The 18,370-nt window shown below is 39.1% G+C and overlaps 1 protein-coding gene across 3 annotated transcripts in view; it reads right to left on the bottom strand.

Annotated features, from left to right (window-relative positions):
* Window positions 1-18,370, bottom strand: part of LOC127454898 (disheveled-associated activator of morphogenesis 2-like) — a 310,968-nt gene that overhangs the window by 64,796 nt on the left and 227,802 nt on the right. For all 3 annotated transcript variants that reach the window (XM_051722409.1, XM_051722410.1, XM_051722411.1), the window contains exons 7-14: window positions 18,040-18,150; window positions 17,818-17,921; window positions 17,661-17,727; window positions 17,103-17,220; window positions 6,167-6,305; window positions 2,991-3,049; window positions 2,718-2,902; window positions 1,599-1,889 (exon numbers count right to left, since the gene is read on the bottom strand). In XM_051722409.1, coding sequence (XP_051578369.1) covers window positions 1,599-1,889; window positions 2,718-2,902; window positions 2,991-3,049; window positions 6,167-6,305; window positions 17,103-17,220; window positions 17,661-17,727; window positions 17,818-17,921; window positions 18,040-18,150 — 1,074 coding nt within the window. The remainder of the gene's footprint in view (window positions 1-1,598; window positions 1,890-2,717; window positions 2,903-2,990; window positions 3,050-6,166; window positions 6,306-17,102; window positions 17,221-17,660; window positions 17,728-17,817; window positions 17,922-18,039; window positions 18,151-18,370) is intronic.

The raw sequence follows: 18,370 nt of genomic DNA, 5'->3' as shown, positions 1-18,370 counted from the left end.
ATAAGGTTGTCCGAGGTGATAAAAATGAGAAATATATATTTTTTAAATCTAGTAAAAACATGTCTTTTTTGTAGAAATGTAATGTTTGTGTCCATGTTGGTTTAATAATTTCTGAAAAATATTAACATTTTCTACACACAAAAAAAAAAAGAACAAAAAAAAAAAAAGATTGCACATCATTACTCCAGAGGTACATATTATTTTCTTCAACCTTTATTTATAGAGCACATTTAAAACAACAGAAGTTGAACCAAAGTGCTTTACAGATCAAACAAACAAAATGACAGAGTGATATAAAAACAGACTGATTTAAAGTTAAATAAATAAACAAATTTAAATACAACATCATGTATTTATCCATTTCAAACTATTCAATGATCTATTCAAAAGCTACGGAATAAAAATATGTTTTTAAAGAAGATTTAAAAATGGCTAATGATGAAGCTGACCTCACATGGAAAGGGAGACTATTCCATAGATTAGAACCTATCACAGAAATGGCACGGTCACCCTTAGATCACTAGCGGCAACGAAGAATCCTCAATAAAAGTTGATCAGAAGAACTGAGCACTCTGGTGGGGGAGTAAGGGTGTAGAAGGTCACTGATATATTGGGGCGCAAGACCAGACAGTGCCTTGTAGACAAAAATTTGAATTTTAAAATCGATCCTGTATTTCACAGAAAGCCAGTGTAGAGATGCTAAAATTGGGGAAATGTGATCCCTCTTTCTTGATACTGTTAAAAGCCTAGCTGCCACGTTTTGAACTAGCTGTAGGCGGGATAACGCAGTTTGGGGCAGACAAATGTACAGTGAGTTACAATAGTCTAACCTTGATGTAATAAGTGAGTGGATCACAATTTCCAAGTCTTTATGGGAAAGAAATTTTTTTATTTAGCAATAGATCTCAGGTGGAAAAAGCTACCCTTGACAACAGCACTGATCTGCTTATTGAAAAGTAACGAGGAGTCTAAATTCACTCCAAGACTCCTCACACGAACTTGTACATTTGACGACAGAGGACCTAACTGGGCAACCAGGCCAGGTATGGAGGACATGGAGGGGCCTAAAATCAGAACTTCTTTTGCTTTCATTTAATTATAAGAAATTGTTTGCCAGCCAATGTTTAATATCTTTGAGCAATTTAGGGCGTTCTCAGATTAACAATTCTTGTCTACACTCACTGGGAAATAAAATTGGGAATTGTCAGCATAACAGTGATACGATATGCTGTACTTCTGAAAAACAGAGATCAGAGGAAGCATATACAGGGAAAATAACAAGGGTCCTAAAATCGACCCTTGAGTGACACCACACTGTAATTGAGCCGACGTAGAAGAAAATTACCTAAATTTACAGAGAACGTCCTTTCTTTTAGATAGGAGGAAAACCACTGGAGGGCCATACCCTGGATGCCAACCATACTTTCTAGACGATTGAGAAGAATATTATGGTCGATAGTGTCGAACGCAGCACTGAGATCTAATAAAACTAAGATGACAGGTGAACCTGAATCCATGGAGAGAAAATCATCATTAGTGACCTTCAACAATTCAGATTCAGTGCTGTACAAGGGTCTAAAACCCTATGACTGACTCACCTCACCAAGTTTAGACCAGTTAAAGGATTTAAGTGGTTGTGAAGGTTGTGGTAGGCTGGTGGTGGAACTGATGAAAGCAGGTCCAGGTGGAGGGGGGACCCCGGAAAAGATGGGAGGGGCTCCTGGTGGGGGGGGAGGAACTCCGAGGGGAGGTTGAGGAGGTGGTGGTGGGCTGGAGAAAGGGACAAGTGGAGGAGGAGGAGGGAAACCACCCATCATCATAGTGGGTGGGGGCGGCGCCATCAGGCTCCCAGTGTGAGGAGGGGGAATGGGTAAAGGAACTCCACCACTCTAAAAATGAAAAAGATCAAATAATTACAGTTAAATGTGTGAAGACAAAGCTGAAAGAATGTATAAACTATAACCAGAGCACTTCCTCATTAAGTTTGTAATTTTAAAGTGTCTCAAAATAAGATCATTTCAGGGTCAGAAATGAACCTTTCCATTAAGGTGCAATATTTGCCCCCGGGATTTTATTTTCAAGGACATTTCATACAGTTTATATGGCTTTTTTCCCCCAAACAAATAAAAGGTGTCATCCTTTTATGTCATATATTTAAATTGAAAAGATTAACATCTCAAACATGTCAGTATGAATAACTAGATTAGGAATTTATTACCCCTTTCCCACAAAATTTAATCAACATCAACTTTGCCCCTATATTTTGGTGGCATTTTTGCCCTGAGTCCCCCTTAATTTCTGACCTTGGACCCTTTATTACATGGCTCATTGGAATACTGGTCATTTGGGTCAAATATTTTTGTATGATGACCACTAAACTGTATAACTGACTGTTGTTCCAGGAAAGTGATCTTTTAGCTCAACAGGTAGATGAGTTCACCCAAAAGTCAACAATGCAAAGGTCACAGGTTCACTTCCCAGGAACCAAACGTACGTGTAATAAGTGGTAGTCAGCCTGTACATTGTCTCGCTAAATAAAACTTCAGGGTGGTACAAGATTGGTCACGATTACCCTGTCTGCGTTATTTTGCAAAATGACCGGCTTGCTGTACATTATGCCTTACTTATCATTCTTGTGTAATTGCACTACTTGAGAATAGTTCAAAGCCAATTATAACTGCACCAAACTAGCAGGAAAAAGCAGGTGGTGAGCTCACTGAAATGTCGCTAACGCGGGAGGACAGGTCTAAAACCTGCTCCCTGGCTGAGCGCAACTCCACCCCTTCTCTCTGCAACCTGTCCTTCATCTTGTTGAGAGTCTTCATCATATCCTCCTTCTCCTGCGTCTTGGTCTCACACTCCCTCTCTTTCCTTTCCAGGCGAGCCATCAACTCTCCATGCTCTAAACAAACATAGACACACATTAACGTTACACAAGTTGACTTGCAGAGTTTGCAGTCTAAGTTATGCAAGCCACTGTGCACTGTTACCTTTTCTGAACTTTTCTGCCTGGTCTCGCCACTGTTTGACTTCATTCTCATTGACAAGCCTATGGATGAAGGAAAACCAAGCCTCATTATAGTATGTTGTACTCAAAGGACAGTACATAGGGCTATACAAATAATTTCTGCCTATTTTCCACACCTCAGCCATTTATCTGTTTAAACTGCTGGATTGTTATTTGTCAGCTGTATTAATGACAACAAAAGTCAATATTAAAAACCCCATGTAAATCAAAACAGGAGCTTTTTTTTCTTCTTTTTTTGTTTATTGTCCATGTCTGTCAGGTTTGAGGCCATATATATGCTAGTGCACTCCCAAAAGTTGACAAAACTAACTTGCAGATAACTGCAGATAGACACATTTAATATATACAGTCTTTCCATTCTGGGGAAATGGACCAAATACTGATGACTAATATTGTATGCTGGGGTGTATGTTCATTTTTGTCTTCTAAAATGCTCTCTAGAATGAGAATGTCCCCTCCTGCTTAATTATAAATAACCCCAACTAACATTAGTAAATTTGGCTAATAATTTACTTTTGATTGCCAAACATACATTTGTTGTGAAAGAAGTGGCTGGAATGTCTTTACTGCCATCCATGGTACAACCTGTCAACTGTGGTTTTGGAAAACTGTGATGTAAATTAAAGGCTATTTGCTATTCTTCTAAAGTAACCAATCAATATGTCCCACCACTACTTTCTGTTTCTACAAGAAATACATAATCACAAGTAAGATCATTTTTTGTCTTAAAATTTTATGGTATCTTTAAGGGCCACTGTTAAAACAAAGCCATGATTTAGTGTCAGTTTTTTTAAATTAATTTATAAAATGTTTATATATTTTAATAAAGGGGGTAATTCAGTCTGAAGAATGGTCACAGGTATTTTAGTTCAGGTAATGGATGTTATTGGAGGTTATTGTTATTGGGAAAATCTTTGATAAAATCTAAAAGTGAGACCTTGACAAGCGTTGCTTTCCATAGCTGCAAAAAGGAGGAACATGAAACAGATACAATATGAATTCAGGAAGAGATGACATAAAGAACTGAGTGTTTTTAGTTTCCATATGAGCAATCCATTAATGCGTTGAGACCGTGAATTTACTACAATATCCACCTTTAAAAAAAAAAAAAAAAAAAATAGAAAAAAAGGAGTATCACCTCTCACCTCAAAAACCATGGGGACTAAAAGACACCGTCACTGTTGTGGTAGAACCATACATTTTTAGCTACAAGCCAACACTGGCAAAAGCCATTATTTTTGTTTTTCATTTTATCAACTTGCTCCTAAATTGGTAAAAGAAAAGCAATAGCCCAAGACTCTTGCTCTCAGTGAGAATACGTTTCTTTCTGCTACTGGACAGAGTTACACATTATGGGGAGAATTAGAGCAAATACTGTAAAATTATGTTTCCCGGGAGTGGTGTTTGCTGACTAACAACATCCAAGGTTTCCCTGTGCTTTCTCTTTCCAAAACACCCTGTTAAACCTCTAAATAATAAACACATTAATCTCAGCTCTTGGCACACTGCTGCAGATAAAGATACAGTGCATGGGTGCAGGTGAATGTTAATGATTTTGACTGCTTACGAATGGAAGTGAGGACAATGGTGGCAGTAAGAGAGACAAAGTAATCTGGATAGCAAGCAGATTTGAAAACCATTGTTGTGACACCAAACAAAAGAGCTAAGAAACACCTGTGGAATCATTGATTCAATACCACTTGCAGTTATTGGGAAGTTGATATGAAATACTATGCTATTTTAAACAACATTTTGCTCATCTGTAAAACTTTACAATAAGGTTCAATTCTTTACATTAGTTAATAAAAATACAATTGTTCATTGTTAGTTCATGTTAGTTCATAGTGCATTAACTAATGTTAACATATACAACTTTTGATTTACAAAATGTACTACTATATGTTAAAATTAACATTAACCAAAATTAATAAATGTGGTAAAGGGATTGTACATTGTTATTTCATGTTAACTAATGTTGTTAACTAATGTTAACAAATGGAACCTTATTGTAAAATGTTACCAGTAACAATATTTAATGAGAGACCGTATCGAACTTTTGAATGAATAATAATTCATTTATCACATTGCAGGATTGTTTAAAATGAACCTTTGAAGGCAAAAGATTATTAAAACTGGTGAAAAACTTTCTTTTGAGGTGGTTCTTTTCCAGTATTATCTGGTAAACAAATTGTACAGGACAATTCCTTTACGATTTGGACTGATAATCCAGTTTCAGAAGTCTTCAAATATAGCACACAAGTTGTATAGAGTACTTTTTTGGTGCTTTTTTGTCCATTTTGGAGCTTAACAGACATGGCCTGTTAGATATATGCGTAAAGATGGAAAATATATGCGTGAAGATTCTTCAAAATTTCTCCTTGTGTGTTCCATAGGAACAATTACAGCATACAGGTATGGAGAGACATGAGAGTGTGTAAATGATTCAATTTTCGTTTTTGGGTGCACTGGGCATGGACATATATGTATATGTGTGTGTGTGTGTGTGTGTGTGTGTGTGTGTGTGTGAATTACCCAATTAATCACATTAATAGCAGTGTTGATTACTAAGGCATCTAACAATTTAATTTAACATTTGAAATGCAGTCACAATTTTTGAGTCATAATGTAGCTCAAGTCAGAGGGTTCATTCAGTCTGAGCCAAGTTCTTTGGTCTCAGCTTCCACTTTGGCCAGATTTTTATGATTATAATCAAGTTATAATTGCCCAGTTCAACCACTCTTCCTTAATATAAAGGAAGTAACAAGAAGCTTCAGCATTCACAACATTGTGAGGCATCTGCCAGCAAGTTAACAGTATCAGATCCCAGTAGTGTGTCACAATGTAACTTCATTTTGTGGTTCATTGAGCCTAAACATCTGAGTATCCCTACACCCGCCAGTGAGTGCAGAGGAAGAGCTTTGATCTATAAAAGATCTAAAGAGTAGCCAGAACCTAATCAAGGCCTCAAAGCTTTAGATATACCACACCAGCTAGTGAACTCAAAGTTATGACTGACTTCTCATGTTCTGTATTATCAGATTTGCAGAGAGAAAAAAGATGTGCTTTGTGGATGATTGATGAGAAAGACCACGTGCCCAATATGTTTTAAATTACAAGTGTTTTGAATTGAGCACTTACATTTTAACAATAGTCCTAACATTGAAATTGTCCAGGGGTGAAACATCTGGGTCTTCTCCCCGCTCATCCTGCAGAACAATTTGCTGAAGAATGCGGTCTAGAAGTTGCCATTGCTGTAAGCTGCCTGCCCCACATTTATCTGTAGACATATTTTACAACCTTCAAAACCAACCTAGATATATTATGATATGATATTTTGACTACAAGCCAAAAGTTTGGACACACTTGACTGAATTTATTTTTTCTCATGTAACATTACAAAAAAAAAATAAAAATAAAAAATTAAACTAGGGTTTGAAACATAAACAAAGGTTGTTTTTTTTTTACATTTTTTAACATAGATGAATTGGACTTGATAGAGAAGGAAAAGCAGAAAACAAGTTCTCAGCATAAACAAGATGAGAACTTTGGGTTAAGGTTGTAACATTGGTTCTCTGATGGAGATGAGTGAGACATCTCACTATGGGGCACGCCTCTTGCGTGGTCATCCATGAAGCCCTATGCAATCACGCCTAACAGGCTGCTGGCCAGTGCACCAGGGAAGCCCTTCCCTATATAATCAGTAGCACTTAATGGCATACATTACAGCTCTTCCGAGCAGATGAATATTGGGCCCTCTGGTGAGATCTCTTACTCATCTCCCTTAGCGAACCGAGGTAACAACCATAACCCAAAGTTCTCTTTTGGTCGACTCATTCAACATCTCACTATGGGATATAGAAAACGCCCATATATTCAATCATCAGAGCAGGCCTATGATATCTGGTTTATAAAACCTTACGAATGTGTGCAGGAAGACCCAATCGGCTGCCGCACAGACATCCTCCATGGAGGTTCCAAGAACCAGCCATTGCCCTCGTGGAATGGGCTCTCATGCCCCCTGATAATGACTGTCCCTTTACTGAGTAAGCCAATTTAATGGCTTCTACTATCCAGTGAGAAAGTCATTGTTTTGACAATGCCTTACCTCTCACTGGGTTTGCAAAGCACACAAAGAGATTCTCGGACTGTCCAAAGCTTTGTGTTTTACTCACATATGTTTGCAATGCCCTACAAGGACATAAAACATGCTGTGGCAAGGAGGAGGGCGGGGCCGGGCCATGATGACACACGCCCGGCCCCTAATCAGGCTAATTAAGCCCACGAGAGGGATAAAGGCAGCCGGAGGAGGCAGTTCGGGAGAGAGAGAGAGAGCTACAGGCAGCTGCCCTGTATGGGTTTGTGTTATATGTCTTTTGCTTTAAGTTAATCATTAAATGATTATTTATATAGTCAAGCCGGTTCTCGCCTCTTCCTTTCCCTTTTACCCCGTTACATTGGTGCCGAAACCCGGGAAGGAGGAGGGATGCGCCGTAGTAGAGTCCTCACCACTACCATCCACCCCAAAGGAGCAGCCACTGCCATCCGCTGGGAGACTGTGGAGACTGGCTGCCTGTAAGCGGAGGAACGACCGCCGACCGCGAGGGGAGGAAGGGCTCCCTACCGGCCGATAAAACGCGGCGGGGTCAAAGATAAGACCGCCATCCGCAAGCGGGGAGGGGCTCACTGCCGACCGCCTGGAGCAGGAGAACCGCTGCCAGGGGCAGAGGAGACCAATACCATCAACCAAAACACGCCAGGGCGTTCCGTCCACCAGGGGCCGGAGGACTGCCTCTGATCCACCCGGGGAGGAGCGGCTGTCATCCACTAGAGGGTGGAGGAGTGACCGAGGACCAGGCTACTGCGTATCAACCGGCGATTAAGTTTTTTTTTCTCTCTCTCCTCTCTCTCTCCCACTGTTGCTCCATGTTGGCCTTTCCCTCTCTCTTTTTTTGTTGTTGTTTTTCTTTCCCCTTGTCTCCCTCCCAGGTCCGAGAAGACCTGCCGGCAGGCAGCAAGGTTTATTCACCTTGGGCACAACCACCGGGTTAGGGCATAACCTGACCTCAGGTTCATTTTGTGTGAACCTGAGACATGCAGGGTTAACCGAGAGTGCATGCAGTTCGCTGACAGGCCCTATAGTGTCCAAGGCCAGTAACAATATGGTCTTATTAGACAATCTTTTAGGCGGTGTACACCTTTCATGAACCAACTTATGACAGGATTTGAGAATATCTGGAACTGCAGGAAGAAAAGGGACTATCTGTTTTCCCTGACACCATTTTTCAAATCATTTCCACTCCATCTCCTACAGAGACCTGGTGGAGCTTGCTCTGGCACTTTGAATAGTAAAAATCACATTTTGAGCAAGCCGAGAGCATTTAGATTAGACCTCTCACAGGCCAAACCCAAAGGTTCCGTTTCTGCGGATGTAGATGGAATATTATCCCACTCGCTAGAGAGAGGAGGTCCCTGTGCTGGGGTAGGTGCCACAGGCTTGCATACAATATTTAGAAACATAATTTATTGTGTGGGGTTAAAAACCTCTTCTTTGGGTTCATTATAAAACCCTGTGAAGTGAGCCAATCTCCCCTCTGTAAAGAATGAGGCAGGGATTTGTGTGCCAACATTCTGAACTTGTATTTTCTCAGATACTTCTTGGAAATAAGAAAATACCGGCTGAAGAAATATTTCTGTGATTCTTCTGTCAGTACTATTTGTATGGCCTCTTTGAGGAGAAGATAATTAATTTCTTCTCTCCGAATTTTGACAATTTTCCTCTGCAGTTTTGATTGCTTTATTCCAGAGAAATGTGGGGGTTTTCTTGCAAATTGCAACCTGTTCCCCTTGTTTATTGTGTTTATAACCCACTGAGAGTCTGTGCACTTTGCCAGATGAGGTGATTGACCTGCGTGAAGTTGGCCCCCCATCCAACGCAAAACGTCGGCAAAATAGTCTCAATCGTTTGTGCTCCGTTTGTGCTGGTTTGTGCTGTAAAAATTTTCGTTTGTGCTGCTTCGGTTTTTTAGATATTAAAATAATATTTATAGGTCATTCTGAGGTCACTCAGCCCCCCCACATGCTCCAAATTCACCCAAAATAGTCTCAATCGCTTGTGCTTCGTTTGTGCTGGTTTGTGCCGGTAAAAGTTTCGTTTGTGCTGCTTCGGATTTTTAAATATTAGACATTGAATTATAGGCGATGATGTCACCAGCCCCCCCCACATGCTCCAATTTCACCCAAAATAAGCTCAATCGTTTGCGCTCCGCTTGTGCTGTAAAAATTTTCGTTTGTGCTGCTTCGGTTTTTTAGATATTAAAATAATATTTATAGGTCATTCTGAGGTCACTCAGCCCCCCACATGCTCCAAATTCACCCAAAATAGTCTCGTTTGTTTGTGCTTCGTTTTTGCTGGTTTGTGCCGGTAAAAGTTTCGTTTGTGCTGCTTCGGATTTTTAAATATTAGACACTGAATTACAGGCGAATTATAAATGCTGATATTTATTGAATACAATACTGAAGGAATAAAATAGATCACTTAATGGTCACAAAAATCAAATATAGATTAGTAGCAGTCTCGGTCATTCTGATTACTATATATTAGGCTACTATATTAAATATTTCTAAAATGGGTCTATCTTGTTTTGTGTGTAGTCAGTACGATTTATGAGCAGTGAGCATTTTATTTCGGGTTTGTCATTTCAATCTCTTACCAAAATGTTGGAGATGATGTTTTAATACAACAACTCCTTCTTATCAATGTTTTTGTAGTCGCTATGGTGTTTATTAAAAACGTATTGGTTTTCAGACTGCAGCAGCTCAATATTCATCTGGTGTCTGTCGGACTGTTTTTCTGTCATTCACTTTCGCTCAGTTCTGGGCACGAGAACAAAAGTGCAAATCTCCTCGATGTGAACACACTTTTAGAGTCGAACTGCCGAAGACTTTCTGTCAAGATTAATCATCACATCATTTGTTCAATAAACAATTATCTTTACTTCATTCACTGGTCTTTCCTTATTGAACTTTTTATTTATTTACATAAATAGTATCATCTGCTACACTTCACTGCCATCACTATGCGCAAGTGACACTTCTGTTCAAGATGCTCTTGTCGAAATTAGTGTAGAGTTAGAAGAGAAAAAGTCGATATAAATCAAACTACAAAAGTCGTTACTAAATCAAATTTCTGGCCAATGAAAGTACAATGTTTTAACACTGTCAGTTACAATATTATTTGTTAACTTCAAGAATAATGGTACAACATTCAAGAGAGCTAAGATTGTCAATGTTTACTGAACAGAAATCTCATTGCTAATATTAATATATGCTAATTACAGTTGCACATGTGACCCATGTTAGTTTTTAGAATACATTGTGCATCTAAGGGTCAACATTACCATATTGGTCCGAATATAAGATATATTATCCTTATATATTATTACTATATTATATTATCCTTATATTCGGACCAATACAGTAATACATAAAAATAAGTTTATACTGAACATGACATTTTTTGAGTCAGGATTATTTAAGTGGGTAATTATGTTTTGCTTATTCCAGATGCCCAAGAAACCAGCAGTCGACAGAGATTCCATTTTCACAGTCCTGTGTTCATCAAAAGAGGCCATAGTCTAAAATGGCAACATAGCTACTCCTAATCCGGACAGAGCTTAGTAAGCAGCTAGAAATCAAGATCACTGCAAAGGCTCTATACACTTTTGTTAAATTAAATAGACACAACATCTGGACTGCTTTAGGGTTTACTCATGAATGTGATCATGAAACAAATGGCAGTAGTGATGACACTGATTTTGAGCCAGGGTCCCCTTTCACCCAGAGCAAAAGATTGCTGGACTTTTGATCTTGAAGTTCTATTTCAGAAATGGATTGAATTCATGCCTGAAACGGTTAAATACAACAAGTTCTCTAAAACACAAAAAAGGGAATACACAATTTTAAGCCTGGCATCTGGACACATGTGATAAATCATCACATGTTTTTAAGTTTAAGTTTTAAAGGTCCATTATTTGTGTTAATTGATGTTCGATAGTACACAGTAATTAAATTTCAAAATTAAAATCATTTTGGCTTCATTCTTAATTCATTGAGTCACGAGTTTCCACATACATACATACATACATACATACATACATACATACATACATACATACATACATACATACATATATATATATATATATATATATATATATATATATATAGTACTAGTCAAAAGTTTGAAAACATTAAGATTTTTTAATGTTTCTGAAAGAAGTCTCTTCTGCTCACCAAGGCTGCATTTATTGGATCAAAAATACAGTAAAACAGTAATATTGTGAAATATTATTCCAATGTAAAACAGTTGTTTTCTATCTGAATATATAGTAAACTGTAATTTATTCCTGTGATCAAAGCTGAATTTTCAGCATCATTACTTCAGTCTTCGGTGTCACACGATCCTTCAGAAATCATTCTAATATGCTGATTTGCTGCTCAAGAAACATTCATTATTATTATCAGTTGAAAACAGTTGTGCTGCTTTTTTTTCTTTTTTTTTTTTTTCGTGGAAACCATGATACACAACCATTCAAAGGTTTGGGGTAAGTGATTATATATATATATATATCATCGCCTATAATTCAATGTCTAATATTTAAAAATCCAAAGCAGCACAAACGAAACTTTTACCAGCACAAACCAGCACAAACAAAGCACAAACAAACGAGACTATTTTGGGTGAATATGGAGCATGTGGGGGGGCTGAGTGACCTCAGAATGACCTATAAATATTATTTTAATATCTAAAAATTGGTGGTGTAGTGGACTAAAGCGCTGACCTGATAAGCAGAAGGTTGTTGGTTCAATCCCCACAGCCACCACCATTGTGTCCTTGAGCAAGGCACTTAACTCCAGGTTGCTCCGGGGGGGATTGTCCCTGTAATCAGGGAACTGTAAGTCGCTTTGGATAAAAGCGTCTGCCAAATGCATAAATGTAAATGTAAAAATCCGAAGCAGCACAAACAAAAATTTTTACAGCACAAACGATTGAGACTATTTTGGATGAATTTGGAGCATGTGGGGGGGCTGGTGACGTCATTGTCTATAATTCAATGTCTAATATTTTAAAAACCGAAGCAGCACAAACGAAACTTTTACTGGCACAAACCAGCACAAACGAAGCACAAAAGATTGAGCCTATTTTGGGTAAATTTGGAGCATGTGGGGGGCTGAGTGACCTCAGAATGACCTATAAATATTATTTTAATATCTAAAAAACCGAAGCAGCACAAACGAAAATTTTTACAGCACAAACCAGCACAAACGGAGCACAAACGATTGAGACTATTTTGCCGACGTTTTGCGTTGGGCGGGGGGCCAACTTCACGCAGGTTGTAGATTGGCCTTTAAATTCCCTATTTCACCCATAACTGGTCCTACAGTGGCCTCTAGTGGCGATAATAGGAAACACACAGGGATCTCTTCTGTGTTTTGGGGGTTATTAATAGATTGATGTTTGTCATGGTTTTTTACAGGGTGCTTGTGTATAACCGTGTTGTGGGGAAGTTAATTTTCTCTTATTGCTTGACTGATCCACACAGGGGATAAGTGTGTGTGACATTTCTCTGCACAGACTGATCCACACAGGGGATAAGTGTGTGTGACAGTGTTCTGCGTTGACTGATTCACACAGGGGATAAGTGTGTGTTACAGTACTCTGAGCTCTTGACTGATCCACACAGGTGATAATTGTGTGTGACAGCACTCTACGCATTTGACTGATCAACACAGGGGATAAGTGTGTGTGACAGTGCTCTGTGGGTTGACTGAACAACACAGGCGATAGGTGTGTGTGATAGCACTCTATGCATTTGACTGATCAACACAGGGGATAAGTGTGTGTGACAGTGCTCTATACATTTGATTGATTATCACAGGGGATAAGTGTGTGTGTGACAGCACTCTATGCGTTTGATTGATCAACACAGGGGATAAGTGTGTGTGACAGTGCTCTGTGCATTGACTGATCAACACAGGGGATGTGAGTGTGTGATCATGCTTTATACTTTTCATTGACCAAATCCTGTGGTTTGTGCAGGAATCTATACATAATTCATTAAAAAAATTTTTTTAAAAAAATGTATTGCTCACCGGGGAATTTGCGGAGACAAACTGAGATAGCAAACTTCGGAATGTACTAAGCCATATGCTTCTTCCTACGACCCCCATCCATGGGGGGAGCTGGAGCTGCCTCTTGAGCAAAAGTTTTTCTCCGCCAAGAAGATCTGTCCTCATCCTGTTGAGGAATCGGGTCCCGAGAAGGTGGTTCATCCTTCTCATCCTTGCCATGATGTCTGTCCTCTTCCCTGCGCCCCTTGGGCAAAAGCGGGTCGGTGCATTACCCGAGGCTGCATCAGCACTGGAACAAAATATCTAAAAGCCTCTTCACCTCAAAATGCTGTTGCATCGCCACCACCACTGGACCAAACAAGCCTTTTGGGTCCATTGGCTGGTCAAGAAAGTGTCCTTTATCTTTCTCCACCATTGTGGACAGATTCAACCACAAGCCTCTCTGACCCACCACCACAAGACTCAAAGTTCTTCCCATGGACTGAGCCAGGCAACATGATGAGCGTAAGATGAGATCTGTCGTTGTGTGAACCTCTGTCCATACCTCTGTGAAGTCATTGCCCTGTGATGGAGCAACAGACATATCTTTTTCCAACTCCATGATGTAGGCCAAAAGCAGAGTGACTGCATTACAAATTACACGTCTACCCTCGAAAATCAAGGATGAGAAGCAATCCGATTTGTGAGACAGCTTAGATAGCTCGCCAAAGATGCTTCCATTGGCGGCATGTGAAAGCAGCCCCATACCTGCTTGATGACAGCGGTTTCTCACAATACTTCATCAGATCCTCCATACAATCCTGGAAAGGTGGGTGGGTTTGATGAGCTACCAGGGTTGTGGGGAGGAGGAATTTACCATCAAGTCTTGAGTGTTTAGCTGCAGGGAGAGATGCCGGCCACTCGACGCCCAGTCTAGCCACCGCCCGTCGGCAAGCCTCATGCAGGGTTGCATTCCCCGCTGCTAATGGCTGTTCATCCAACCCTGTAGGGTTTCCAGGTGGCACAGCTTAGGACACAAATGGCTCCTCGATGTCGGCATCATCATCATCATTTGAAAGCCCTCCCGAAGCAGTGATGGAAACCAAGTCCTTGTCCGGTGGGACTCCTGGGAACTGTTCGATCTCCATATTGAAGCCAACAGGGTCCCCGAGCTCATCTGAAGGAGTAAGCTGTTCAGCCCAACTCCGCCTCGGAGGTGAGATTCCCACGGATGTAGGCATGTCATCTCTCTGTAAAGGATCTCGACAGACCTCCTGGACAAACTGCACTCTCCTGCACATGATTCCTGGAGAGAGTCTACTGCAATCTCTACAAGAGATCGCCGTCAGTAATGCTGCCCTGGCATGCGCAACGGCCAGGCAATCTGGACACATACCGTGCGGATCTCTAGATGAAATAGAAAATCTGCATGCTCCTGGGCAATGGTGAGATGGAAGCTTGGTCTTGCCAGGCCTAGGGGAAGCCATGTTCAACTGGTAAGTCGAACAGACAGTTGTCCTTAACTGAGTGGTAACTCAGTCCTTAGACTGTTGAATCCAGCCAAATCTATAAAACGTTGGTGCACTGAAAAAGGGTTTGCAGTGGATGCCATGAGTGAAGAGATGTAGGATGCCATATTGGGCCAGTGCTACTGATCATATAAGGAAGGGGCGGGGATTCCCTGGTGCACTGGCCAGCAGCATGTTAGACGTGATTTCACAGGGCTTCATAGATAACCACGCAAGAGGTGTGTCCCATAGTGAGATGTTGAACGATTCGACCGAAAGAGAACTCCTTCAAACTGTTTAAAAACCCTTCCAGGTGGACATGTCATGAAGTTGGTTAGGAAAATGCCCAAAGTGTGCAGAGCTGTATTCTAGGCAAAAGTAGCTTCTTTGAGAACACAGTACTTTAAAACATAAGATTTTGAACTTTTTTGGTCACTACATAATTCCCATTATTTCTTTTGAGTTAATTAATAGTTTAAATGGCTACAATTCTTAATAAAAAAAATTGTGGATGTGTCCAAACTTTTGATTAGTGCAGTTATATAGTGCTTGTTACCAATACAACAAAAACAAACCAAAAGTATAAAGGTATTACCATGGTTTTTGGAAAAAACTTTGATATGTGCCAAAATATATGATTACATATTACTGTTACCCTAAGATGTCTAAAATTACTGTAATTGCTGTGTGTGTGGCTATTTAGTTGCCTGGCATTTGTAAGTAACTTATCCAAGCATAGAAGAGATGATTTACTTTTTATTTAACTGCGTCACATTATTAATTGCTGAGGGAAAGTAAAAGCTCATCATAAACACCTACTCAAATGGAATAATTAATTATTTGTTAAGCCTTTTAAATAATTTTACCAGTTCTGTTACAAAAAAACCAAAAACAGAACAATGAATTCAAAAGCACAAGCATATAAACAGGGTTGGGAGGGTTACTTTTGAATGTATTCCACTACAGATTACAGAATACATGCTGTAAAATGTCATTTGTAACGTATTCCGTTAGATTACTCAAGGTCAGTAACGTATTCTAAATACTTTGGATTACTTCTTCAGCACTGGTAGATTTTTTCACTTGTTTTGACTATAAAACCTCTGCCAGTAAAGTAAGACAAAATACACATGTTAAAAATACATTCTCTGAAAAACATAAATATCTTATGCAGTGTTGTTTCTAAAACAAGATAAATCAAATTTATCTTGTTTTAAGGATTTTTTGATATTTTTACAGGAAAACAATACAAAAATTATTATCAAGAATATGGCTTATGCCCTAATATCAAAGATCTTACTAGAAAAAAAGAAATTATGATCCAACGTGAATTTTCTTTATAAAAAAATATGATCGTGCCTGGTGACATGCATGTAAAATGGCTAGAAATAGCATTTAACTTAGCATAAAGCTGACAATTTACACAAGGTTTATTTCTATTTCTTCTGCTTCAAACTTACTTCAAACTTCTCTGTCTGCTCGATTGAATATAACACATCATAAGAAAGTGTTTCACCACTGTTCAAATGCACTTTGGATCGCATCATTTATATGTATAAATGTTTTCCATCTGAAAGGACTAAATATTAAATGAAACAAATGACAATAAAATGCAAAGTAATCTCTTCAGTAATCAAAATACTTTTTGAATGTAACTGTATTCTAATTATCAATTATTTAAATTGTAACTGTAGTGGAATACAGTTACTTATATTTTGTATTTTAAATACGTAATCCTGTTACATGTATTCGGTTACTCCCCAACCCTGCATATAATCAGCTAGGCTTTGTTCCTGGGATACCTACCTAGACAAAATGTTAAGGCATCACAGGCACACTCCTGGTGCAAAGGCTGTTCCAAACCGTAGGCAACAAAATTAAACTGCCTTAACTCATTTTAGCCAAATTCTGAGGTATATATCATAAATAAGGCAATCACTGTGATGAAGAAAAATGTAATCCAAGATGGCAGATGAAATTGATTATTTTTTTTTTAAATGATGCATTAAATTTTGAAACGTATCAATAACAAATAGTCCAATCTCAAGATTTCATCCAATATTTGTGTCGTGCCATTTATTTTTTGTGCTTATTGGAGTCTTGCATTGTTAGAAACATTTACTAATATTGAAAATGTAATTAACTGTGAGCTCTCGTGCAGTTCTCATGTTGAGTGCTATTCATGGGGTGTGCAGAGTTGCTGCTTATGTAGTACTCCAAATTAGTCACTTATGAGGTTCCATTTTGATTAGGATGTTGCCTCATAAGGTAGCTGCCTGTGAAGACAGTAGGCAGCAAGTCAACTCACTAGGTATGAAACAGTAAAGTTTACGAAGGCTGATAATATTGAATCCTTAGATAACTTCTAATATGTCAAAAATGTTTGTTAAATGTACATTTTCAGCTTGTTGTGTATTGGGTGAGATATATTGAGAGGGTTGTATGTGAGTTCTCACAAGACATTTCGAGACAGTTTTGTAGGATAGAAAGCAGGTTGGGGTAAGCCTCTGTTTGGCTCAATTTCTTCTTGATCAGCTCAAACATCTGACTGGTACTCTTGGTATCCACATGTGTCTGAAGAAAAAAAAAAACTAGATTTCTCCAAATTAACACATAAATGACATCAGGAAACTGCAAACACATGTAAAAAATTTCACCCAAAATTTTTAATTCTGCTATTACTGACCCGCATGTCGTTCCAAACCTGTATGACTTTCTTTCCTCCGTGGAACACAAGAGAAAGATTTAGAAAAATGTTGACGCTGCTCTTTTTCCCATGCAGTGTTACCATAGAAAATGAGGCTGTCAGTCCCTTACATTCTGCCTAACATCTCCTTTTTTGCTCCACAGAAGAAAGAATGTCATACAGGTTTGGAACAACAGCAAAGTTAGTAAATAATTTGGGTGAACCACCCCTTTTAATAATAGCATGCTGTTCCGTTTATAAAAAGCAATCAGTGAATTAAAATACAGGTTATGTCAGAAGGCATATGAAGATGGTTAACATGTCTCACCGTGTCAAAGCGTTTGGCCAGTTCTGACTCATCTTCGTTCCACACCATCTCAAAGAAGTCCAGATGTCTGAAACACATATGCAATTTTTCCATAAATAGGAATTGGATAATACATATATTGACTGAGCCACATTTTCACATGTTCTAGTGTTCTCACCTGCCGAGTGTGGCATTATCATGAGCTCTCAGCTTGTCGATGACTGGCTGAATTCCTAACATCAAAAACTCATACCTAAGATGAAGACGGAACTCCAGACTGTCCTGTGAGAGTAAACAGAGGGAATTATTCTATTAATAGCCATAAAATGTAGAAAACCTCTGATGCACGTTTGATCGGCATGCAGAGAAAGTTGTCAGAAGGTTCTGGTTTTTAGCTGACCTCTCCAACCCCAGCATTCAGCATAGCGTTGATGAAAGACATTACGGCCGTCTTCAGACTGACTTCGTCCCTGTAGCATCCTGTGCTCCTGTCCAGCTCGTTGAGGAGAGACTGCAAAGAGTCAGAATGTTTACATTTCTACAAAATTTATGCATTTGACACTTTTATCCAAAGTGACCTGCAGTGCAAATTATATCAGGTACACATTTTTATCAGTTTGTGTCCCCCATGGGAATCGAACCCATGACCTTAGCATTGCTAGCACCATGCCATACCAGTAGAATGACAGGAACCTTAAGGAACCATGTTAAGGAATCATCCCAATCACCTG

The sequence above is a fragment of the Myxocyprinus asiaticus genome, chromosome 17 (genome assembly GCF_019703515.2).
Source record: "Myxocyprinus asiaticus isolate MX2 ecotype Aquarium Trade chromosome 17, UBuf_Myxa_2, whole genome shotgun sequence".
NCBI lineage: Eukaryota > Metazoa > Chordata > Actinopteri > Cypriniformes > Catostomidae > Myxocyprinus > Myxocyprinus asiaticus.
This window is presented reverse-complemented; position numbering and strand designations above follow the sequence as displayed.